Source organism: Diceros bicornis, chromosome 11 (assembly GCF_020826845.1).
Source record: "Diceros bicornis minor isolate mBicDic1 chromosome 11, mDicBic1.mat.cur, whole genome shotgun sequence".
NCBI classification, from domain to species: Eukaryota; Metazoa; Chordata; class Mammalia; order Perissodactyla; family Rhinocerotidae; genus Diceros; species Diceros bicornis.
Genome location: NC_080750.1, coordinates 43626725 through 43654089, shown reverse-complemented (window position 1 = coordinate 43654089; position 27365 = coordinate 43626725). Strand labels below are relative to the sequence as shown.

General features: G+C 37.8%; 1 protein-coding gene across 1 annotated transcript in view; it reads right to left on the bottom strand.

Annotated features, from left to right (window-relative positions):
* GUCY1A1 (guanylate cyclase 1 soluble subunit alpha 1) overlaps positions 1-27365 on the bottom strand; it is a 61465-nt gene that overhangs the window by 10057 nt on the left and 24043 nt on the right. The window contains exons 3-8 of the mRNA XM_058550244.1: positions 19364-19731; positions 13985-14046; positions 10497-10555; positions 8206-8915; positions 6334-6819; positions 2654-2797 (exon numbers count right to left, since the gene is read on the bottom strand). Coding sequence (XP_058406227.1) covers positions 2654-2797; positions 6334-6819; positions 8206-8915; positions 10497-10555; positions 13985-14046; positions 19364-19684 — 1782 coding nt within the window. The 5' untranslated portion in view covers positions 19685-19731. The remainder of the gene's footprint in view (positions 1-2653; positions 2798-6333; positions 6820-8205; positions 8916-10496; positions 10556-13984; positions 14047-19363; positions 19732-27365) is intronic.

Sequence of the window (27365 nt, the reverse complement as noted above, 5' to 3'; positions counted from 1 at the left end):
TGCTCTTGTCCGTTGTGAGTTGTGGATTTCTCTTTATAATGTTGTTGTAAATATTAAATGAGACGATGTTTACGTCACAATATGCTCCCTCTGACACATATTAATGTTTCTCTCTCTACAAAAAATACTCTTCACTTCCGCCTCTGTGACATTTCATGGGTAGCTCCTAAGGCCATCAGATTTCCCAGGGACTGTAGGTTAGCACAAATAAAAAGGTATGTTTGACATCTCACTTTACAGGTCATTAAAGCTAGACTATTATTAACCAGGTAATTATCTTTGAAACTAGTTATAAATAATCCTCCCAATTGCAAAACTCTAAAAATACATTTCTACAAATAACAAAAATCATGTCACTAATCCTCCTGTCTCAAACATACATGCTTTAATTATAAATGCCTATGTGGAAATCACTGGTTTTATTGTTAATCTGGATATTTTAAAAATTTACTTTGATGCTATGAGTTCCCTCTGAAAAAGAAAAAAAATAGAAAGAGAAAGAAATATATAATTCTCCTCTTTAAAAAAGTGCAATTATAGAAACTAAGTTTGGAAAAGTCAGATGCTGTGATGTTTTTAAAACACAGTCGCAAATTATCTCACTCTTCCTATTAAGACATGGGGTCTAAGTGTCCTCCCTTCTGGGTGGGCTTATGATTGCTTTGACCAATAGAATATAATGGAAGTGTCACTGTGTGTCTCCTGAGGCTAGGTCATAAAAAGTCATGCAGCTTCCACCGATCTTGTTCACTGGGACATGAGCCACCATGTGAGAAGCGTGACTACTCTGAGGCTGTGGTGCAAGAGCACCATGTGTAAAAACTTGGGCTGACAGTCCCAGCTGAGCCCAGTCTTTCAGCCATCACCACCAAGGAACCAGGCGTGTAAGAGAAGAGCCATCTTGGAAGGGATCCTCCAGCTCCAAGTGGTGCAATCCCAACTATTCCAAATGCCTTCAACCATTTGAGTACTCCCAGCTGTGGTCCCACATACTGTGGAGTAAAGACAAGGTATCCCTGCTAAGCCTCATCAAAATTCCTGAAGCGCAGGGGCCAACCCGGTGGCGTAGTGGCTAAGTTCTCAAACTCCACTGTGGCGGTCTGGTTCAAGCCATGCTATGGCAGGCGTCCCACATATAAAGTAGAGGATGATGGGTACGGATGTTAGCCCAGGGCCAATCTTCCTCAGCAAAAAGAGGAGGATTGGCAACAGACGTTAGCTCAGGGCTAATCTTCCTCACAAAAAAAACAAAAAACAAAAAACAAAACACACTACTGATGCACAGAATCCATGCATAATAACAGGTTTATGGTTTTGCACCACAAAATTTAAGGAAGTCTGCCACACAGCAACACATAACTGCAACAGTCAACTTAGAAAATACTTGTGAAGGCTTAGACATACGGCTTCTATTAAGATTGAAGAGAGCCACAGCTAAATTTCTAAATATTATAGTTTTGTTTTTTATATTTTCTTTCTTCCTTCTCTATATATTTTGTAGCATACCAGATAGGATCCTACATTACTTCAAAGGCCCATTTCTGAAGGTTATCAATTGAGGACTTGTATAAAAATTAAGTGGGGCAAAGATAATCTGCTCATGCTCTATCTGCCTAGCATGTTAATTTTACTTTCTCATATGCAGACATTATTCTGGGATCTGGCTCATCTAAAACTTTTGGAATGTTATGTGACCTGGGAAATGTTGAAGGCTTAGCAGTCAACATTCATTCTAGTGTAAAGTTCTCCCCTGCAGGGATTGGAAAATTAAAAATTACATTTTCCAAATTCCTTTACAGTTTCTAGATGGATTTAGGTTTGGTGAATTATTTATTTATTTATTTTTATTTTTTATTTTTTTGTGGGGAAGATCAGCCCTGTGCCAATCCTCCTCTCTCTCTCTTTTTTTTTTTTTTTGCTAAAGAAGACTGGCCCTGGGCTAACATCCGTGCCCATCTTCCTCTACTTTATATGGGACACTGCCACAGCATCGCCCGACAAGCAGTGCGTCTGTGCATGCCCAGGATCTGAACCGGCGATCCCCGGGGCCGCCGCAGCGGAGCGCGTGCACTTAACTGCCTGCGCCATCGGGCCGGCCCCGGTTTGGTGAATTAGACACACTTGCAGGAGATTTGGAAGCCAGGGTTTCTGCTGTGACTACCCTTCTGTTGCTTCCAAGCGTAAGCACAACTGTGGAAGCCTTGGGGTTTTTTATGGCACGCTTAGCGGAGAGCCCGGTTTCCGTCACTCATTTCGCGAGGGTCATGATGCAGGATTTCCATGTTGCTGATTCAAATTATAGTAGGTGCAGCTTTGCTCTGTAGCCAGTAGTAGAAGCAGCAGCTTTTTGAACACAGCAGTTTCCTGACTGTGGCTATAGTGGTATAGTTTAGGAGCCAGCTCCCTGATCCTGGAAAAAGCAGTGGTTCTCTCTGGGAGCCACTTTTTGAAAGCTCAACTTATAGATGGCTTCTTTAGTCCTCTTAATGATTCTGTAAGCCATTTAACACCCTATTGTAAATTTCTTCCTGCTTACACAAGTTAGAGATTTTGCTCTCTGCAACTAAACCCTGATGAATACATCATTCTTTCAATAACTAATTAATAAGCATTTGCTCTCATGACATCTCCTGGACTACATGATCTGCCTTACCTTGATAGGCTCTCCATGGGGAGACACGACTTCATCAGAGAGCTCCATCATCTTCAGGGCCATAAGCGCTATCTGAACGGCATGGGTATCACTTTCTCTGTGCAATCCCCCTGCCACACAATATGCATCGCCAATGGTCTCCACCTACACGTAACAGATTTTCCATATTACAAATAAAAACTCAGGAAGAATCATGGCATATATCATATAGCAAGAATCTAAGTGTTCCGGCCCTTACGGAAAATCAGAGTAAATCAGATACTCTCAGAAATGGCTTTCCCTTTCAGGAAATCACAAAGTGTAGACACCTTAGATCCGGGCACCGCACTGAGAGGCAGCACGGTCCTGTGAACACAATGTCAGGAGGTGGCTTCCACTCCAGGCTTGCCACTGACTCACTATATCATTTCATTTCTGGTTTTTTTTTCACCATATAAAATGGCTTTGTAGAAGTAAATGATGTATTTTTGATTTATAATAAATTGCTTAAAGATGTTGGGATCACTCACTGATTTTATATCCTTTCAGTACAAAACACAGTGATTTGAATGAAGTCACTATTCAATCAATTTCATATGAATTTAGTAGGAATGTGCAATGTAAAACTAAGACATCGAAAGGTTTTCAAAAGGATTTTTGGGGTTCCCATAGCAACTAGAAGTGTCTACATGAGTGTTAACTAGAAAGTATAGAAATCAGATGTCAAACCAGGAGAGAGACACAATGGTGCTTGGCAGCCTATTGGAAATCAAGCTATTATATAAATTCCAAGCATTATTATTATCATTGTCATTATTGTTGTTGTTACAGGCGATTTTTATCTATCTGTGATACTGACTACAGAAAGCTAACAGCTAATTTAAATACAAAAGTAATTCACCAAACTGTAATAGTTGGGGCATTTTTCTTCCCTAATTATTTATTGTAATTTATCAGATCATATCTCTCGTCTTATCCAAAGCCTCCAAAACGGAGGGATGGAGGTGAGAGAGGAAAAGAGAAAGGGAGATAAACCTTCAGTGATTCTCCATTTCATTCAGAATAAACGCCCTTCTAATGTTTCCAAAGTTCTTCTTGACCTTTCTGCTAATTCCTGGCTTGATTTCCTAATTCTCCCCCTTGCTCTCTTTATCTCAATGTCATTGGCCTCGTATTATCCCTCAAGCATACCAAACATGCCCCCACATGCTATTCATTTGCCTGGAATAATCTTCCTGCAGATAACCACTTGGCTTGCCCCTCATTTCCTTCAGTTCCTGCTAAAACTTCGCCTTATGAGACAGTGCTATCCTGACCACTCTCTGAAATAGCAATCACCCCTTACCCTCCGCACTTCTCTCCCTTAGCCTTAATCAGAATATCACACCAACTAGAATACCATAAATTTACTCATTTGTTTATTGTCCTTTTTTCCCCCAGCAGAACAGAATGTAAGTTCTCTGAGTTCATCTATTTTATTAACCCCTATATCATCAGTGCCCAGTATATTTGTTAATAAATGAACCAGGCAGCAACGCCTCCCATAAGCTTTTCCTCAGCAATGAATACATAAAAAGTGCTTCACATAATAGCTAACGTTATCACAGGTGCGCAATAAATGCTATGAATGAGGAGAAATGGTACCCTCCCCCCAATTTGTGTTAGGTGCCTATTCTCTGTGTCATTGTCGCACTGTGTACAGATGTGAGTGGAATCAGGCATTCAGCATGCCATATGGAAATCTGGCACTTTTCAGTGCCACCATCCTCACCCCCACATGTAAACCCTTCTCACTGGAATTGTGCCCACCCATGCTGGCAAATGCTGGATGACCAGTAAATATTTGCTAAAACAGTGGATAAAGAAATACTGGAACAAACAGAAAAATGACCAAAAGACTGAAAGACAAAAAAGAAAATTAAATAGAGTCCTGGTACAATCAGGTCCTGGAATAAATAAACTTGACCATTTCTTGGAAGCCACTGCACTCATAGGTCAGCCTATGGTTATACATTCTGTATATCTTAAATTTATTCCATGGTTAAGACCCTTCCTTATTTATTTGTAACAGTTTCCCGGTATTTTCATGCAAAATCAGAAATGACGAGAAGGTGGAAATGAGCACTGGTGGAGAAGATGATTCACTACCTAGCTCGAGCTCTGGTTGGATTATTCAGGGAACTCTGTGGCTACCATCCTTGTAGGAAGGAGCGTAGAGTCTGACACTTGATAGGAATAACCAAATTCGTAAAAGTTTCAACTTGTAGAAGAGGGCGACTTCTTCTGCTAGTAATCACTGCAGTTTGCAAAGGAGGGCAAGACCTCTTTCTCACAATTCTGAGACAGGAGCCATTCTCAAGATAGAAACTATCTACACATAAATATAGTAAATTCCACAAGAGGCCATCAAGCTTAACCTAACTGAAGCCAATTATTTTATCTGTAATTATACATGGACCTCTTTTTTTCCCAAGGGAATCATAGCTCTGTCTGGAATTTCCTGTTAGAAATTTGAAAAAGGAAAGTTTTACTTCTAGCATCTAGACTGGAACAAAGAAGGGGCTTATGTATTCCCATAAATAATATTTGTTTCCTCCTCAATAATTTATTTATTTCAGATTGGGTTAAGCTCCGAAATGCCATTGTTGTTATGTGGCAAATTACAAGATGATTCAAGCCACACAAATGAGAAGCATGCTTTATTCTTAATGCCAATAGCTAAAATAATGCAAAATACTTTAAACCAGTAAAAAATGTTTTAATTCTACAGAAACAAGCAGACAAAAATCTCTTCATTAGTTCTCTTACTGATAATAGTTACACGAAAAAAGAATAGTTTATTACATGTCAGGGACAATCACTGCGCAGCCCTAGTGCCTAGAATGATGCCTGGTACATCATGGGTACTCAGCACATAAATCCTGCTGCCTGATGAATAACAGATATTATTTACAATAATCTTTATCACAGTCTTGTTTATGAAAATTATGGGACATAATGTATGTTATTCATGCATAGAAACTGTGGGTGGATATTATTTTCTCTGTTTCAGAAATGAGAACGTTTATTTAACTTTCTCAGCTTACAAAGCAAGTAAAGTAGAGAACAAGCTTTAAAGAAGGGCCTGTCTCATCCAGATGTGTCTGGCCTTGTCCTCTCTCCAATAATATCTTAAGTAGGTGATTTAGATTTCTGTTAACCAGCCATGAAAAGTATCATGTTAACTCTGTATTGAATTAATCTATTTAAAGACAATTTGTATAATACACGTTTCTTTATTTTTACCGAAACAAAGGATGAATTTTCCCTGTACAACTCACACTTTAATTATCTCGTGCTTAATAACAACTCAGTTTCCAAGTCAAGTGTCAAGTTCGTTGACTTTTAAACTTTACCTTTTCATGGGTCCTATACCCCTTCCTCCACTCAGTCTATCACCTCTCCATTCTGTGCTTATTCTTTGAGAAGACAATGTGGCAGTCCTTTCATGGAATAATTATCTCTATTTCTGAGCAGATTCAGAGCTATTTCTGCCTGGAGAACACCCACAGGATTAATGCACAATGCCTGCTCCCAGGATGTGGCTTGCACGGCCCTGCAAAGAAAGCCTTCCATTGACATTATAACTCAGATTCTAGCTGCAGTGCTTTTTCTCAGCAACTTTTGCCTGTAAAATGGGCATTTCCCTGCTCCCCCCCTACCTTGTAGACATCCAGCTCTCCGCACTGCCGGTCAAAGCGAGTGTAGAGCGCATTGAGCATGGTGATGACCTGCAGCGGCGAGCACTGGGAGCAGATGGCAGTGAACCCAACAATGTCCGAGAAAAGCATGGTGACATTACTGAACTTCTTGGCTTGTACAACTTGCCCTTGCCACAGCTGTTGCGCAACCTCGCTTGGAAATATAGAGCACAGAAGATCGACTGTCTTCTTCTTCTCTTCTTCCAGGGCTTGGTGGGCTTGCTCAAGGGTGGCCTTCAGCTTGCCCAGCCTCTTTTTCAGGCCATCTTGAGCTCTGGCCTGTTCGCCTATCAAGACCACATCCCTCAGTGCATTGTGAATTGGGATGTCTGAGAGGTAGAGTCCTCGTCCCGTAAAATCTTCTAATCTGTCCACACAGGGTGACCCCAAGAACAAGATGGCACTGGATTCAACAATGTAGATCATTTGGCCTTTGAGATCCATAACCTGTGAGGCAAAGGAAAACCAATTTTGGTTTATTCAAGTTTTCAACACATTTTTGAGACGAAAGGAGAGGAAGTAGATATGGTGATAATCTCTTTGTATTCAAACTCTATTTTTTCTACCTGCTGGAAAAGAACAATATGCTTTCTTAGAGTTTCAATTTCCTATGAGTTCTAAAATGCATGCAGACTTTTCAAAAATATATTTGAGCACACACTACACAGAAATCACGCTTTTCAATGAACAATGCAAAAAATTCTTGCTTCAAGCCTTTCTCACTAAGTGGCGTCCTGATGCTTTTGTTACTATAATTTTTGGATAGTAGCAGCCAGCAGAAAGGAGTGTACCATGGAAGCTTAGAGAGAGGTGGGGCTTCAAGCGATCATTCTGGATCACAAGATCTCCTTCTCTGAGTGCGGACAAATATGTACATGTGTGTTCACTGCAGCAAAAGAGTCAAAAATAATCCAAATATCCTTCAATGGGGGACTGGTTGAATAAAGTAAAGAATAATCATATAATGGGATACCAAACAGCCTTTGAAAAAGCGAAACAGACCTACATCTAATGACATGGCAGGATGCTCAAAATACACTGTTTAGTGATAAAAAAGAAGTTGTAAATGGCATTTTATTTTGTTTTAAACAAAAATGTATATAACTAATGTTTTTAATTTTTTGCTGCAATGAACATCTTAAAGTATTACCTATTTTTAAAATATTTAGCTATATTATTTTTATGATAAAAAGTAATAAAGCTGTTTCCATCTGGGGGAACAAATTGTGTGTCTGCTGGGGTTAGGCGGATCTAAAAGTATCTCTCTATTAGCTTTGTTTGTACTATCAGCTATGATTTAGCAAACTTTCCTTCCTAAGACTAAACAATGAACCAGTATTCTACCATGAGATGACATAACATTTTCTCCCCACATTCTCTAACAATTAATCAAACAAGTTATTGATTTTTCCATGTCTATTAAATATTGATTAAAAAATCCATTTAGTTGCCTTCTATAAGAATCAAATACTTTTTGTTTATTTATTGTAGAACAATACCCTATATTATTCCAAATTAAGTCAGCTATTTGATGATGATTGAAAACAAAGATTTTAATAAATATTTATATAATTCAGTTATAAAACTCCATAAGGATTTTAAAAGGTAGACTGCATTCAATAAATATTTGTGAAGTAATGGGTCAAGTAAGCAAGCAAATGAATGCAGAAAGGATTTTGTTTTAAATTTATTCCAGCCTTAAAAGTATTTTCAAATTGTTTTAAACACAGATATTTTATCAACACATTTGAACACATTCTACCGTTTTTGTTTCTAGTCCTTAAATACGAAATAACTTATTTCCTATTCAAAATACGATTATGTTTTTCCTACCTTTGAAGATTTCTTCACAGAGTTATCCCATCTCCTCACTCGAACAACAAACTGCATATTCAACATAGTCATGATTCCACTAAACGTTTGGTTGATTTTTGGAGTCAGAATTTCAAAGTACTCTTCAAAACTCGGCTTTCCTTGAAAGTCTCTCCTGTTCATCTGCCTCCTAATGCCATTGCCAAATTGCAGAATTGTCATATCTTTGTCAAACATGAAATGGAACGGAAATGTCTTACAGAAGAGAGAAGCGGGAATCACCAGTGAGGACTGGGGTTTTCCCGGGGACAGGGATGGTTTGGTGCTTTTGACATGAACAGAGTATAACAAATAAGGCTGATTGACAAACTCGCTGCAATCATTTCGGAAGCAGGGAGGCATTACCAACACTTCCACTTCGGTTTCGTACAATATCTGAGCAGCTGCCTTAATGATGCCAGGAAGAATCAGGGACGTGATTCTCTTAGGGAAGAAATAGTAAACACTTAAGAAGTCGTGATCTTTATCCAGGCATAGAATGGAGGCATCCTCAAGCCTGCCTCTCTTTTCTGCTTCTTGGCAGTGGCTACTCTGTTTCAGAAGGGTACTGAAGCTATTTAAAAAATCTTTGAGGGTTCCTCCAACCACACCCAGGATGTATTCATCTTCCTCATAACATATTTTAAAAAGCTCTTCACCGAGAGATTCTTTGATGATCTCCACTGGAACTCCTGAAAGCACATAATACATTTTCTGCCATATCAAATACGTCATCACAGGTAGAGCTGTGATGCTACTACTAATTTTTTGCGTGTGTGTGTGTGAGAAAGATTGGCCCTGAGCTAACATCTGTTGCCAATCTTCCTCTTTGTGCTTGAGGAAGATTGTCCCTGAGCTAACATGTGTGCCAATCTTCCTCTATTTTGTATGTGGGACGCTGCCACAGCTTGGCTTGATGAGCGGTATGTATGTTCGTGCCCTAGATCTGAACCCGTGAACCCCGGGCCACCGAAGCAGAGCCTGCAAACTTAACCACTACACCACAGGCCGGCCCTGTTACTACTACTTTTAACATTATTTTATTTGATGATTTAGTTCCCTTTATATCTGGTAATAGGAGTTCCAACCAAAATAAACCACCTATATTCAAATTACCTACACAGATTAGTTTCTAAAATTCTTGTAACTCTGAATAAAGATCCCAAATCAGTTAATTAAAAAAGAATGATCAACTGAGTATAATATACAACTTTTTATTTGCCTTAAACTTAACCATAAAGAAAAATTGGAATTACAGGATCAAGCCCATTTCATAAAAAGCTCTCCCACCTTGTTAACAACAAAAACAGTACATCTTGATGAAGGGGCACTGTCCCCTTTGGAGAGCCTCCAGGAGTAGAAGCATCCAATACAGGAATTAATTGGAAATCACTGGTCATGAAACTCAATTTGTCATTTTTCTTTAAAGATGATATAAAGTAATTCTTTTTTTTCCTGAGTAAAATTGCATTCTTGTTGTTTAATGTTACCTGAATGAATATGTGTTTGGAATATATTGGAAATATATCTACAATGTCTTCCCTAATCTTTATTCTTTCAATTCGGTGTACCACATTTTTCTCATCTGTAACTCAGGAAAAACAATAGTGCCCTCTTCATGGCATTGTTGTGATGTGTGGGGATTATGTTTAGAATAGGGCCTGGCTCCTAGGAAGGGCTCAATATAAGTTATCCATCATCATTATTATTACTACTAAATTATTAATATCTTGTACTTTTGGACTTGTTGGTCCACGTACTCAAACTTTGAAAAAAACAGTATGACAAAGTTACTCATCTACTCGTTTCCCCCAAACTAATTATTAATATGAGAACACTGTTAACCTTTTTTCTCATGATTGTTTACAACCTTTAAAAAAATTCTTTATTTTACTTTGTTGAGTAGAACTTTTCACGCATAAACTAGGAACACTTAGTTCTAAGCTCAAGGCCAAAGCATGAAAATGTCTATGAGTCAGGCTCCCATGCAGCTTCACCTACTTCTCAGCAAAGAAACATTAGAAGAAGAGGAAATGTTTTAGGTCAAACAAAAATGTATAGTACAAAACAGAGCTATTCTTTACGTTAACATGATACATGGTTTGAACACTTCACCCTGGAAGAAACCAACAAATAAATACGAATACTTTTGAAGAAAATATTAGTTCTACAGGTAAATATTTTCTACTAATAGCAAATATTAATTTACAGGTAAAATATTAGTTCTACAAGTATAATTATTTCCTAATTGCATACTGAAACAATTCTATTACCTGCTGCAATTGCTTGGTCTGCAATTATGTTTTCAAAGTCTTCTCTTTCCAAAGATTTCCTGAAATTATTTCAATAACTTAAATTATAAACTGACAAATGAATGCTAAAACTTCAGATTAGAACATACAGAAGTGAAGACAAAATAATTTAAATTACCTTTTCTGTAGAGGCAAATCTTGACTATCAAGTTTACAGGAAAGGAGCAATGACATATAAAACCCAAAACAATGTTGGAAAATCCCCAAATATACCTGATATAGAGTGTTTCCTCGTTTTTTACGAAGTATTTTTATCTTTTAAGTTAACTTTACATAGGCTAAGACTATAGAGGTTTGCACTGGTAAGGAACCAGGAGTATGAAATGGCCCAGAAGGGGTGGTAATAAATTAGCCCACGATTTTTCCATAATTCAACCAAGAAGAAAAATCAACATACTGATGGATTTCACTTTTAAGTATCACTATTTTTTTTCCTAAAGCAAATATATAGTATATTCTGCTTTTGAGTTTTACATTCTATATATTTAACTCTCAGACATTATTACATTAAACTTTTATCCTTGATCTTGTATAAAAATTAGGAACTAAAGAAATCTATTTTTTATTCAATTACTGCACTGGTTTCTATAGCATGGAAGTTGATAATATAACAGCACACATTTTGATTGATAGAAGGTTTTGGTAATTTCTACAGGAAGACTTGTTGATTTATGTTTGCCTAATTGTTTTTTATGATTTCTGATAGGGATGACTGATTATGACCAAATTTGCCAAACTACTAAGCATATTAAAAAGACATCCAAGTTCTATTTGTGGTTTGGTTTGCCCTTACATAAGCCAAGTTTTCAAACAGGCATAAATCTAAAATTTTAAACCAAGTGCAACAAAACATGATACATGTACAAAAGTATGCTTGAGAAGGAAAATTGCTAAGTCCACTACTTGATCACATAAAGGTATTTTGCTTATAATTACTTAAAATACTAGGTAGAAATATTTTCTTATCTAAATTGGTTGAGGATCACTATATGATATTACATCTAGCTTTAATCTAGAGATCCCCAAACCTCTTGTTATATATTATATTATATTAATCAGTCTTTAGATTTGCTTCTTTTTGTCAACTAAGCAATTTCTATTTTCTTTTTCTAAAGGATGAGAGCAAATCTGCTCAGAGAACTCTTAATTCTGCCAATTCCCAGCACCCATGAAATGAGACCTGAGCAAAGATTTGCTAGTCCAAACAGCACATAGTGCAATTCAAAATAAGTTTCCTATCTTTACCTTCAAAAGAAAAAAAGGAAGTGTAAGCTTATAAGTGCACCAGGAAATGTGTGTGTGTGTCTTACATAACACACATACACACACACACACACTCCAGTCATGAGTTCATACATATGATGATGTGATCAAAAGGTCCTAGAAAAAGAAAGAAAGCAGAACCTCTCTGTGCAACAACCCAGAGAGATATCATAATGACTGTGCTAAAATTCATTCACCTGAAAAAAGGAGGGGAGAGAGCGGGACTCCAGTCCTTCAGTTAGGGCCAGTTTATTGTTGACTTTTTTTTTTTTTTTTTTTGGTGAGGAAGATTTGCTCTGAGTTAATATCTGTGCCAATCTTCCTCTATTTTGTATGCGGGATGCCACCACAGCATGGCTGATGAGTGGAGTAGGTCTGCACCCGAGATCTGAACCCGCAAATCTGTGCCGCCAAAGCTAAGCATGCAGAACTTTAACCACTCAGCCACAGGGCACGGCCCAAGTTTATTGTTTAATATATTGATTTTTTTCTTTTCAAGTCACATAAGATAATAAGCAGTCCACAAAGAGGAGTTAAGGCGTGTTCAGCAGTTGGCAAACTGAGAGCAGCAGAAATGGCAGCCGACCTGCCAAAAAGCAGATGGGGGAAAAAACCAGAAACAGAGAATACACCCAAGAACTAAAAAACCAAAGTGGAGAGAAGCTATTCAGCACATCAGCAGGCAGTCTTATGAGAAAAAAGGTCCCTTATCTTTCAACAACTGAAAAATTATCACTAGGACAATTTAAAAGTATGATCAGAACCTTAAGAAATCAGCGAAGCGGTCAAGGATTTTTCAAGATTTCCAAACAAAGTGATTTTTTTTTTAAGTTTTGAGATTTTTTTAAAGAGATACACTGCTGGGAACACAACCTAACTGAAAGTCTGCATCTAGCTTAGGAACGTTTCAGAACACAAGGCCCTGAGAATACATTTTCAGTAAACTGGCTGCCAAAGACTTAAGCAGACAGACACAGTAGCACAGCTACAATGGCTGTGGCTATCTTATCAGCTTGACTGAGAATTAAGGTCAGAGGCGTTCTGGAATGCTTTTCCTATCACTCATGTAAACAAAGCTTTCCTCAGACACATAGATTCACACTGTCTCCTTCTGGACCTGTCTGTGACCCTTCTTGGCTTGCCTGCTGCCTGCAGTCTGGGGCCAGTTAGTCAGCAAGGAAAATTAAGCGCAGATAATCCACAGAACAGATTATCCACTCATGAGTAGTAGGCAGATGAGTGAGTTTATAAAATATTCCTGACAGTGGTACTGGTTTGCAAAACTTCAATGTTCAATTCTGCAAATTTGAACTCAAGCATTTATTCTATTACTTAGAACTCAAATAATCCTTGAGATATCAGGGAACTAAAGACAAGGCCAATCAAGTGATCTACAGCAGTAAATGTGCCAAGATATATTTGAAAAAGTAACTACATAAATCAGATTTTTAAAAAAATCACCTTATATATTAAGCCTCTGTGGAAAGCTTTCTTAAAGAAAATTTCAAAGACAGAATACAAGAAGAGAGTAAAAACAGAACTGATATTCAGCCAGCGCACACTCATATAACCAAACCAGTTAGGAAAATACAGAAACACTTTCCGAAGGATTAATAAAAAGTTGCAACGCCAAGCCCCCTGGGTCACCACCCTCTTCTTACCCTCTTGATCCTTCCACCTCCTCCTGAGGCAGCAGCTAAAAGCTTCATCTGTGCGGGGAGGTGGGGACGGGAGCACTGAGACCCTGCTTGGGCCTTTTGGCAGTAGTCTTCAGGCAAGGAGTCTATTCTGATTGTTTGGGATCCATGCCCTACCTGTTAAATATTTTCGAAATCACCCCTTAGTAGAAAGAATAGGCCTTATGGGAGCTTGTTAATAGCTGCAGTATTTGGCAACATGGTTAAAATCATAGACTCTGAAAAACCCAGGCTTGAAATTCAGTTCTGCCTTTTCCTAAACAGCTGTGAAATCCTAAACATTTTATATAAACCTGAGCCTACTGACACATAAAATATGAAAAATAAATGCACTTACTTTCAGATTTGTGGCAGCTAAAACACTTAGTCCAGTTTCTGGCATGCCATAATAACTCAAAAAATGTTGATACATTCAATAAATGTTGGTTATTAGTAACAGTACCAGTGATTGTAATAAGAGGTTCACACAGCTAAAGAGGTTCAATTTACCTGCTTTCTTTTATTTTGTGTTTTGCCAACGTTCTCTGAAGTGCAAGGTTCAGCAAATCAAACTGAAAATTGAAAACAAATGTTTTAGATATTCCCTTAAATAGCAGTTTACTTGAAGATATATATTTCAAAAATTTGTTCTGAAAGTTTCTTATGACGAAGCAGAAACATCATTACTTTAATGACAAGTGTAGTGAATTTACACTTCGGAAACGGGGACTGATTTTCTGTGGGTTTTTCAAGCTTGGGAAGAAACAATGAGCTCAGACTAATTTGAGTTTGGATGTGGGTTGTGGCCCACTGGCTTTGCTTGGTGGGTGGTCTCACTAATAGCCACAAAACAAGGTGGAGCTGAGTTGGAATCCCAATAGAAGACTCCAGTTTGATAATGTCAGGCCTTCATGAAGGAATCGTGGGCATCACTTCCTCGGGGTCAGGAAATCCCCTTGGATGAGCTGCCAATACTTTAATCTCAGCACAGCTTAAGCCAAGCAAATTTCTGTTCCTTTCACAAACTCTACACCCAGCCAACCCAGGGAATCTCTGCCCTTAACTACAAATGCATATTTATGTTTCATATATCATTTATGACTCCCGGTCTAGAAAACTCTGGAGCTATCTCTGTCTTAACTCTTCCTTTTATCCCTTAAATCCAAGCTTTCACCAAGGTCAGTGGATTGTTGATTTGAAACAAATCTTGGATTTACTCTATCTTGTACTAATTTTCTTTCTTTGAACTAATAATCTTCACTAAATACTTATTGCTTTACTGTCTTTTATTGACTTCTGAGTATTTCATGAGCTTTCCTGTATTGCAAGATATTTGTATGTAAGCCTCTATACTTCATAAATACTTGTTGACTATCTCTTAATCTCTCTTAGCAGCTCATTGTCTCTAACTAGTTGATAAGTGGGAAGTAGAGCATTGGAAAGCAGTGTTGCCAATTTTTTTGCATTCCATATAAAAATCATATGTATCTATCTGTGTCTATGTAACCGTTGATTCCTTCTGTAGTTTGCCCAGAGGAAAGTGAAGAATTTTCTGGCTATGTTCCAAATCGGGAAATTCCTTTTTCCTTAAGAACTATTTATATCTATCTTAGAGTTTCCACTGGTCAAGTGAGGTAGTCGAGTTAAGCAAAATAGAGCAAGTTTCTGTTTTAATGAAATGAGTTATGAAAAAGACTTTCAGTTTTAAAGTGCATATAGAGCTTAGAAAAGAAATTTAAAATTTATTGAAAGAGAACACAAATGCTGAAAAGAAATAAAAGAAAATTTAATATGCAATGTATACAATATTTCTGACTGTTCAAATAAGGAGAGGGAGGATACATTTGTCTCAGGATGAAAGAAAGATTGGCAAGTGACTTATCACTGGATAAGTCAGATTCCAAGCAACGTCCTGGTGACCTCTATGATGGCAAAGGGCAGGAAGCCTGGCAAGTGAGGAACATGTTCAGGTAGGAAAATATGGGCATGTTTCTTACCAGTCTTTTATATCAAGGAAAGAGAAAGGTAACATTACATTGGAGACTGTAAATGAGGTAGATAGCCAAGGTGCTTGAAAAGCTTCAATTTCTCAAGGATCTTTCATTTGGTAGACAGTTCCTCTGACATGACTAACACCAGAATATTAGTGTGGATTAAAACCCATGAAACCACAGGTTGCTGTAAGTTCTTTCTTCCTGTAAAACATATTCATATGGGAAAAGGGGTCATCAATAAAATGAGGGTCCCTGACTCTGTGCATGAGCTCCAGTTTTCCTTCATGCATTTGCTACTTGAGTTTTTTTTCTTATTATCTGTCTCCTCCACTAGAACAGAAGCTCCAAAGGGACAGGAAATACCTGTTTTGTTCATCACTGTATGTCCAGCACCTAGAAGAGGACCTGGCTATAGGAGATGCTCAAAACATATTGATGGAATAAATGAATGAAGGAACAACACTCCCCCTGTCAGCTATTCAACGTCTTGAAGGCTTACTATATAAAATTTTATCAGTGAAGCGATATATAGCCAAGTACAGAGGTGCTACTCTTTTAGCTTGCTTACAAATAAATTTTGATTGTTTCCAATTTAAAATAATTTGAATTATATTTGTTTATATATGAATTGCTGCTCTGACCAGGAACTTTTGATAGGCAATGAGGAAAGAAAATCCATCCTATTCTGCCACTGAAGAATTTTTCCTTCCTTCTCCCAAACACTAGTGGAGACATCATTTTCTTCCTCTTTACCTTTCTGATTAAACCACCAGGCACACTCTTTTACTCTTTTCAGTCAAGATTCTTCTTGGTCTTTCATGTCCTTTCCACTGTCACCAGGAAATTCTTTTTTCTAGTCCTTTCTTCCTAACACATATGCTGTCATCATAAGAGGGGAAGAGAAATGGTCCTTCTTTCCATTGCTGGGGTTGGTAGAGTAGATGTATTCCTGACTTTCCATTTTGAGTCAGAACTTGTTTTTCTAAACAGAAAAGTGCTGCAGTCCTAGCAAAGCTATAGTGGCATACTTTAGTGATGTTATGGGTTAACAGACTTCTGTGAGTACCTACTTTCATCATATACCATTGTTCCTCTGGAAAATTACTATAAGTTCAAAACAAACTCCACAAGCTTTCCAGGAAAGACATTTACTGGTAAAGACTGCCGGTGCATAGAGTTTCCTACCTTGTCGCTGTAGTTCCTATAATATGTCCTGAGCCTAGACCCTGGGATGACACAGGTCCACAATAAAGCCATAGGTAGGACCCAACTTTAAGTGAGACTTGTCATACACAGTCAACCTCAAGGCCTCATGACATAAGATCAACCACTGCAGGACTGCTCTAGGGGGGTCAGATACTCCATATCCCAACAAGTCTACATATTGATTTTTAGTTTAGTATGGTACTGTAGGACTAAAGCCAATATTTCCTTCAAAATTAATTCCCTACATTTCAATATACATAAATATTGTGTAGCAGCCTTCTATAGATTTTTAGTTGCTCAGCATTCAAACTTTCTTTTATTTGGGAAAGCCTCCATTATGAGTTTTGGAGGAAGGGGCTCTGCTGACATCCACAATCCTTGGACACCGTGGAATTTCTGATTCACAGAGGGGGCACCAGTCCACAGAAGTAAACAAAGTGTTACTCTCAAGTTTGCTTCTCTTTACTTAACAATTATCTCTTGACTTGATAAAGGATAGATATATACTCATTGTTAAAACAAGTACTTTTCTCGCAAGTACACCATATAGTAATACATTAGGAATAACTGCTATTTGATGCAATATTGCTGTAAGCATTCTGAATAGAATTTCACTGGTATGGTTTATGGATAAGTTGCTATTTCAGTTATTTTTAACTTTTCTACAATTTCTAATGTTTTTATAGACCAGGGATATTTCAATTCATAAGGATAAATTATAATACAGTTTCTTTTTTTCTTCTTGCAACCAAAATATCTTGGAAGACATTCAGAGACTTCATGATTCTCCTCATCTCCTCTTAGCCTCATGAGGTCTTCAACTTGGGGTACTATCATTTATACGAGGATATCTGATTCAATAGATTCAATGCAGTAACTGGGTTTTGGTGTGCTACAACTGTGGCTTCCTGTGATAAGGCAAATGGCCTCAGTTGTCGGGGAGGAGTTCTAGTCATTAATGCCAAATGTACCCCCCTTCCGCCCCTTAGAATTCTTATAGCCTTGCCTTCTCTGCTACATGACACTCTCGTCAAATATTGATGATTATTACTATGAGTTCATGAACAACACAGATTAGTCTAAATAAAGAGAGAGAAAAACTAAAATATCATCTATATTTGGTATTCAGAATGTTTTTAAAAGAGATTCCAACATGTGTGTGACTTCTATTGTAGGAATTCAAAATTTATAAAACAAAATAACGAAGCCAACATGGTAATGACAAGACTCAGGGAAAGCATGGAAGCTCTCTAGCTTCTCCATCATCACCATCTGTTCATCTCTGGGCATCTCACTCTGTCCTTGGAAATGAGAGTACCAACTGCATCCCAGACTGATGTCAACCAACTCCCTGAGAAGGGCTACATCCCTTATCCCAGCCAAACCGGCTGTCTAGAGACGAGAGTAGGGTGAGAATAATTAAGTATTTCCATTTCAAAGGCCATTAACCAAAGCATTATTGTGCTAATATTATATTTGAAATATGCTCCTTCAACATTCTGCTGATTTTACTTTATCCATCCTTCAAGCTTCAATTCAAGTTTCGTCTTTCTCAATCACTGTAGCCCATATTGTTGATAGCAGTAATTGCTCTGCTCTTCAAAAGCCATGTGACTTTGGTCAAGTCACTTAACTTCTCTAGTCCTTCTTGGGATTAAACAAGATTACCTCTGAAGTTCCATTCAGTTTAAAAAGTCAGCAAGTCTGTGGTTCTTCAGTGCTTTGCAAAAAGCTGAGAGTTGATGTTGAGTCAATTAAAAATTATCAGTGGATCATGATAGCTGGAGTCTGATTATATCAACGTCCAATTTCATAGGTTAAGACAGTGTCTACAAAACTGTGAACACTGACCGAGAGAGGAAGACTTCACGAAGACTTTTAGCTGCTATTCTCTTTAGCCTTGCAGAAGGAGAGGAGCTCTCTACATGCCCCCTCTACTCATAAGATATTTGACCTAATTAGGTACATGCCCTGTCCCCAGAGTTCTCTTACAGGTGGATTAGCAAAAAAGTGCTCCAGATCTCAAAACGGCATTAGGCTACGCAGCTCTCAGAGCTATATCAAGAAGTGTCTGAGCTAATAACACATAGATATTAGCAATCACAGGCCCATGACTGACCCAGAGGAGCAGGTCAGGCCTGGCTTGAGCAGAGACTTCAGACTCAAAGCCAACACCAAAAGGGAGATTTTCCCACCTCAACAAACTGGCAGAGAATATATGATGCTCTTTGGAATTAGAAGAAGAAAGCACAGCAGAAAATAAACTATTCTTCAAGGAATTTAACTTTAAAATAATAGCTAACAACTACTGGGCACTTAGGGGATGGCAAGAGCTATATAGAATTACTACACTTACTGCTCATTAAAACTCTAGGGGGTAGGTACTGTTATTGTTCCAATTTTATGGATAAGGAAGCTGAGACTAAGAGGGTTAAGCAGTTGCTCTAAGTCATAAGGCTTGTCAGAGTGCAGGACCCTTTTGAAAAGAATTCAAGATCTTAAACATTTTAAGATAAACACAATTTAAAAAAATGATTGCCTTAAAGGAATGTTTTTATAAATTTCCAGAAAATAGTCTACATCTATTTTAGCCACGAAAGTAAGAATGCAAAAGTTTACATTTTCCTTAGAAAACATTATTTTACAATTTTCAAAATTTCAGTAAAATCTTGAAAGGGGAAGTACTCACCTCTGGAAAAATCAGTTTGCAAATGCTCTCTGCCAGAGTGTGAAGATAGACTCGGCTCCTGCTGGTCTTTCTTTGAGGAAGACTTCCTTGTACATTCTTCTCAGGAACGTCCTGACAGATGGGGAGAGCGGCTTTGCAGCTCTCTGAGCTTCCTGCTACCTCTTCTGCTGGCTCTTTAGGAAACTGCCCTGGTGCCAGTAAGGAGAAAGGGCACTCCCCTGTGATCTTGAGATCCTTCAGCTTCGTGCAGAACATGGTGTCCACGGCCTCCCACCTTGCTGCAATCTCCTCCTGGTGAGCTGCTCTTCTTACATGGGACATGCAAACAGAAGCCACTATCAGATCAAGGACACTGGTGACTGAGGTGACTAAGGGCAGCAGAAAGTCAGAACAGAAAGAAGAATGACTTTGTACACTTATGAAAACAAAGACAGGTGTGAGAAAGCAAAGACCATGCAGTCGTATTGCGTTTTCAAGTAAAAAAAAAATTCTGGTGGAAATGTCAATTATAAAATGCGGAGAACATTTGGTAAAGATCTTTATTTAACATGTGTGCATTTTAGTATACCAGTAAAATACTTGCTTATAATACTTTAATATTTTTCAAATGGAATATAATTTTCCCCAAAATGTCCTTTGTACAAACTACTGATTTCCATTTTTATAACCCATTTAGTCTAGTTTGATTCCACATTGTTTCATGAGTGGAACACCATGGTTTTATGAAAGAAGCTAAGGCTCAATCTGAGTTTTATTAGTGCTAGTACTACTATATTCTAATTATGCTGAAAATTTCCGAAATTTCCGAAAAATCAGAATAGCATAAACCAATTGTCTCCCAAACATACCCAAAGAAACAAATATATATATAACAATGCCCAAGTATATGTTTTCAGATCTGAAATACTGACTTTTAGATGAAAAAACATTTAATTGAAATGATTACTGCAAAAGAAGATACTTGTCTCTATAAATAGTAAAACAATTTTAAAATAGTGTCAAAATGAAAAACAAAAAATATTTTTTTCAAAGAACTCCTGATCCCTAAGAACATGCATTGGATCTGCAGGGGTCTCCAAATCTGAATTCAGACAACACTGGAGTAAATCAAGAAGGTCTCTCTTCCCAGAGGCCCACTGAAATTGTACACAAGGCCATTCCAACAAATTTTCTCTTGTACTTTTGTTTTGTCGATGTCACAACCCATTTATCATTAGTTATTTGTCACCGGAACTGTTTGGTTGTGAGTTCAGCTTATCAACAATGTTAACGATTTTGATTAACTGGGTCCAAAACAACTATTTCCATTCTTGGAAAATCAAAAAACACAAAAAAGAGTGCAAGAGAAGCCCCATTTACTTATCCCTACTATGTGCCTGGCACAGGACTGGGCACTCTGTATTTACATTTAAGCCTCACAGGAATTGTTTAGTCCTCGTGGCAACCACATGACACAGGTATTAGTATCCCCAATGTGCCAGAGCTCAAAAGTTTAGGTCATTTTCTTTCATTTGAAATGCTGGAAAATGACAGAACTGAGGTTCAAATGTAGGTCCACAGGACTCCAGAACCAATGCGTTTTCTATTAACCCAAACTCATATCACCAAGTTACACTAGTTTCTAAAGAATCAGGCTTAAAGATATGGTTTCCAGTTTATGTTAAAAAGCAAACAAGAACATAATTCTCCTGCTCATTGGCTGGTGGTATTTGAATCATCCATGATAAAGCCTTATATTGCAGTCTTTAAAACTGGAGTTCAACTATTTTTTTCTTTTCTATGAGCCTCAAAACTCTTAATATGTTGTTAATATGTATAAGCAGGAGTTGGTAATTTGTCACAAATAAGTTAAGTTCAGAACAATGGACAATTAATCTTCTTAACTGGAACAAATAAGGAAGCTAAATCAACAGCTGACAGCCCTTGGGGTTTCGTGGGATGTTAGGTATGGGGGAAGATTACGGACGCTGACAGGCCAGAAGCAGAACCCGCTGCTACTCTCTATTATTTAAAGTCATACACAAAACCTGTGATCACAGGTTATTTATGAATCTTCAAGAAGGTACAAGGAAGATCCTATATATTCATGAGCAGAAAACATTCTGCCAGAATAGAATAGGAAGCTGTCCAGCTCAGGAGGCTACTGATAGGCAGTATGGTTACTTGGATACTGAAAGACCTAACCATCTAAGGCTCTCAACCACATATCTTTTAAGACTCAATTCCACAGATATCTGTTTCTCAGTCTTCAGTACATCTCGACGTAACTCTATCACTATTTTTCTAACTCTTGTCCTCACATATGGTTTAGATCAGTGGTCATCAAACTTCTCTGTAAAGGAACAGAAAGTAGAATTCTTCAGCCTGGCAGGTCTCTATCAATGACTCAACTCTGCCATAGCAGCATGAAAGCAGCCACAGCTGATATACGAAAGAATGGACATGGATGTGTCCCAATAAAACTTTATCTGCAGAAATAGGCAAAGGATTTGGCGCACAGGCTGTAGTTTGCCGACCCCTGGTTGTAAAAGGCTGAGCAACTTAACTGAAGCATTTTAATCCAAATATAATTTTGACTACAGGGATAGACTTACTTCCTCATTTCCTCTACCCATCCCACCCCCAAAATATAGCAGCCCCTGTGGATCCAGTTTTGAACAACTTGGAAGTAATAAAAGAGAGTGTAGTAGATAATATTGAATAACTATTTATTTATAAAAATTATAATGCCATTATTTTATACTAATTTTCAGGATGAAGAGGTGTATTAACTGAATGTCATGATTTCAATTATATCAAAATATAACTACAATAATTAGAAGAAGAAGAAATTAGAAGAAGAAAAGCTAGAATTTTTTTTTTGAGGGTACTCAAAAAAAAGGAAGGCAATAAAAAATACAAGATTATAGTTGGATCTAATGAAATTATAGAATTGCTTCGTTATTCTGGTACATATTAGAATTTTAGTATTGGACTTAGGAGTTTGATATAATATAGTTTATGATAAAAGTCTTCCATTAAGCTTAATCTTCTCAGTAACATTGGATTTCAACCCTTGTCCCCAAACCCAATATTTTTATTCTCGTCTTCCTATTCAATCTCAGTGCAGCAGGACAGAACTCATCACTCTTCCTTGAAATTCTTTCTTCTGTATTGCACAGCACTATGATTTCCAGAAAATGTGCCTAACACTGTTTTTTATTAAAGTAAAAACAGCAACAGGAAACAAGATGTGCTTACTTGAAGATCAGTTAAGTGTTTAGTCTCATTAAATCACATATGCATAAACAAACTAATTAGCATTCTTCATCTGTTCAACTGATGAAATTACACTATGAAACAGATGCACACAGTGCTGATACCTCGGAAACCTATGTTTGTCTTGTGTTTGTCAGCCAGGAATACAGAATATGTTCTTCAACTAACCTCGTGATGGTTTTTGTGTGTAACATTAGCAGTAACTTCAGAAATGGTTTGGTCAGTTGCTGAATTCAGTACATAGCTGGTTGTAGGAATGGTACTAACATGGTAAGGGAAAAACAAATTAATTAAAGTAATAAACTTGGTGACAAAGCCTTGGCAAGCAGTAGGATATATGTTCTCGGAAACTCAAAGAGTTTAATCATCCCCAAAGTTGATGATTAAACAGCCTCTAAATATACTGAATGCTCTGTCCCTTTTACTAGTAAGTGATTAACTCTGCTATAGTGAGAATAATGACCCAGGTACTGGCCACATATTAATAACCAGGATGCATTATTTTTCAGGTTAAGGGGCGCTCCATCATTTAAACTCTAGGAGTGAATTAAGCACAAAAACCTTGTTTTTGTAAAAAGACCCAAGGAAAACACTCCATAGGTATTCTCTAACACAGAAAGCCTCTCTTACAACCGCAGGTCCTAAAGAGCAGATTTCAAACTAGAAGTGGGGGTAGGGGGGAAGCCTGAGAATGAAGTCTCCACAGTAAAAGCAAATAGCTATATCCAACGTCCAATATCAGACCTCGGACCTAGCCATGCCAAAATCTGTGATTTAAGAGAAATAAGTGTTTTAAGATTAAATTCCAAAGTCTAGATTTTTAAGAGTAGCTGGAAGGAGGAGAGAACTTCAAAACAACTGCCTTAGTTAAAGATGCAGTTTTCATACTCCAGTACAAACTGGAACAACCATTTTCATAAACAAATGTCAAGACAACAGCTTAACTTTCAGGTAGACTGAAAATCTAGAAAGTTTTCGTTCCTCAAAAATTGAAAAAATATTAAATAAAATTCCATAAATCAGTCTTTTAAAACGTGTTTCTTTTCACTTTGCAGTAGGAAATATTTATAGAACTTTCCCCCGTGACGTATCAGGAAAGCAGGACAAAGTGGTAGAAAAATTGACGAGAACATCCAAGTCTTTCCAGTACTAAGTTTAAAAAAAAGGCAAGCACATTTAGACCCCTTCCTGCCATCATCCTCCCTAGCTTTACCGTTATCTCTGCTTCCCTAGGGTCACACTTCTTGCAAGATCAGGCCTTATGTGCTGTGGTCACTTCCTTAAACAATATTTATTTCTAAGTCTACAACTCTCTGGCTTTTGCTTCCACTATGTTACCGAAACTCTCCTTGCTAAATTCAACCACGAGTTCCTAAAAGTTAAAGCTCAAGAATCTTTTGGCTCTTAACATACTTGAATTCTCCCTGCCATTTGCATTTTCTTTTTTATAGTCTCCACTCCTATAGATTCTTTGATATACTGGGTTGCCTTCTACTTCATTCATTCATTTATTTAGTCACTTTTCATTCTATTCAACAAAGATTTATGGATGGCCTATATGTTTCAGGCACTCTTCTAGATGCAGGGCAGAGCAATGAATAAAGGACACTGCCTGCCCTCATTGAGTTTACAATCCAGTAGGGAAATGATTTCTGACACATCAGCTCAAAATGTGATATGTGCTACAAAAGTAGGAGGCACACAGTGCTCCAGGAGCGCAAATCAGGGATCGAAACCCAGTCCCAGAAGGAAGAGACATCCAAGCTGACGTGTGACCCTGAGCCAGGTGAACAGAGTTCCAGAGAGAACAGCACAAACTTGGAAGTCAAGACAGACCTAGTTATGTTCTAGGAACTGAAATAATTCCAGTCTGGCTAGAGCATGGGGTCAGGGAGAGCAAGGTGATGATGGTGAGAGATGAGACACGCAGAGGTCCAGATTTTGGAGGGTTCTTTAAACCACGTTAAACAAACTAAAACTCTATTCCAAGGGCAATCAACTGAATGACCAAGGAGTAAGAATGTGAACAGATTAGATTGTATTTTTAAAAGATTATTTGGAATGCAGCGTGAGAAATGGGTCAGAGTTGGACAGGTGGCTGATCTGGGTTGGACTAAAATACTGACCCTAAGGATGAAAAAGTGGATCAATTCCAGAAGTATTTCAGAGAGAGAATCCACGGGCCTTGGCTACTGCCTAGACATGAGGCTGAAGGAAAGGGAGAGCACATTCCTCTGACTTTACTTCTCAACATCATAGCCAAGGAAAGACTAGGGTCCACGGAGAGCAATCAGAACAGACCATAATACATTTCCCATGGCTTTGGTTATTTAGCCATAATTAAGCCCAGATTTTGGGTTTTCAATATTACACAACACGTTGTAGGAGGTGGAGGGCTACAATTCTACTGTTAGAATATCCTTCTGGAAAGCAATTTTTCCTTCTTCAAAAGGCCAGACATGCGAAAGCTGATTCCAACTTATATTACAGAACAGAGCATGCACCTTCCCAACAAACTGCATTTGTATGCAAGTGTAAGGTGTCTCCAGCTGTCTTTGAGAAGAGTGGAGGGTCCGTATCTTAAGGTTTTGTAACCCTCCCAAACAGGTACCCCTCCCAAACAGGTAACCCTCCCAAAACAAAGAGGTCAACACTAAAGGCAATGGCAATGTCCCCTCTAGGGACCACAAACGCCAGGGATCCTCCTTTCTCCTGATGGCAACCGCCTCACGAAAGCTACAGTACTGGATAAAAATTATGTTTAATAAACTACATTAATTTTTTATTAAAAATAAGATGAGTGGCTGGCCTGGTGGTGTAATGGTTAAGTTCGCGTGCTCCACTTTGGCGGCCTTAGGTTCTCAGGTTTGAATCCTGGGCGTGGACCTACACACCACACATGAAGCCATGCTGCAGCGGCATGCCATGTACAAAATAGAGGAAAACCGGCACAGATGTTAGCTCAGGGCCAGTCTTCCTCACCAAAAAAATAAAAATAAAAAACATAAGGTGAATGTGATCCACAACCTTTTTTATTGGATTTAGGGGGCAATTCTGTGACATCTTTGAAGTAATAGCAAAGTTTAGCATGCTCTGTAGGAGGGAGATTTTAACTCTAAGAGTTAGCATTTCATGATTCTCAGTTCTTATATCAAAATGTTTACAGAACGTTTTATAACTTATTAAAGAGCAAAACCTTTGGGACTATAAATCCTAAATATCAATGTTTTTAAACCTCTCCAGTATGATAATCACTGAAATTTGAACACATGCAGTTAGGATCTCTTTAAATTAAATATCATTCTTTCTTTTTTTTTTTTTTTTGTGAGGAAATCAGCCCTGTGCTAACTCTGCCAACCCTCCTCTTTTTTTTTTTTTTTTTTTTGCTGAGGAAGACTGGCCTTGGGCTAACATCCGTGCCCATCTTTCTCTACTTTATATAGGACGCCGCCACAGCACGGCTTGACAAGCGGTGCGTCGGTGCGCGCCCGGGATCCGAACCGGCGAACCCTGGGCCGCCGCAGCGGAGCGCGTGCACTTAACCCCTTGCACCACCAGGCCGGCCCCCTAAATATCCTTATTTCTTATAGTAGCTCATGCAGGTCATGAGGAAATAAGATAAATGTTTCAATATTTTGCTCCTGAAATATATAAAACAATTTGCTGTAGCCATTTCTATAATTCCCATCATGTGGTATTGCTAAAATAGTTCCTTACAGAGACTTAATCTTTTAAAAATATATTTACTAAAAATATAATAATTATTATGAAAGGAGTTAAGGGAGAAATGTAATTCCTTTTTACCCTATAAAAGGCCATTTTGTTTTTATCTATTTTCAGATAAATGCTGTGTATTTCTCTAACGTGAATTTGGCTCATACGCAATTATAAACAGGAGAATAATGTCAGTATAAAGTAGCAGTTATGCTAGATCCCCATCCATCCTATGTTCTTCCTTTTAGCTCAATTTGACCATATGCCTTTCCCGTCTTGGAAATTCTTATTACACAGTTTTCCTATATTTTTCCCTTGTCTCCATAACTCAGAAGGCTCAGCACTTTCTTATAGTCCCTTCTCATCAAGCCACCATCCCTTTTTCCACTTAAATCAAGCCTATAATTTCTGTAGCTCAGTATACAATAGAATTCAACCTGTCTTTTTTAACCAAGCTTGTGTATTTTCTAAGATTGTTATTGCTTTCATTAGTGTTCATACATGTTGACTGGTTTCACTCTAACACATTTTCTTCCCATAAGTCCTTTTATTTTTAGTGCATGGTTTTGCAGCCTATAAGGTCTTTCAGAAACACATATTTTGTGATATGTCAGAAATGTCTGTACTCTTAGCAATGTTTGATTTAAATTTGCAAGTAAGATAAAAAGCCTACTTAACTACCTGGGAAAAACACCCAATAAGGTCACATTCTCTAAGACTCTTCAGACTTCATTATGATTTAGGTAATATAACCTGATGAAACTTTTAAAATGAAAACAAATCCATGAGGATTAAACAGTTGAGCTAACTGATAAATTTCATTTAAGTGGCATAATGAAACTGATGACTAATGACTTTACAAGTTTCCATTTTCTCCTCTTGTTAATTTTGGCCAGTTAGAAAGTACTGGAAGCACTTTGACTTCATATACATACATACACACACACACACACTTATTTTCCCTCCTCTGCAATGATGATTTTTTAAGTAGCTGACATACATATATGTACATACACCTGCAGATGATGAT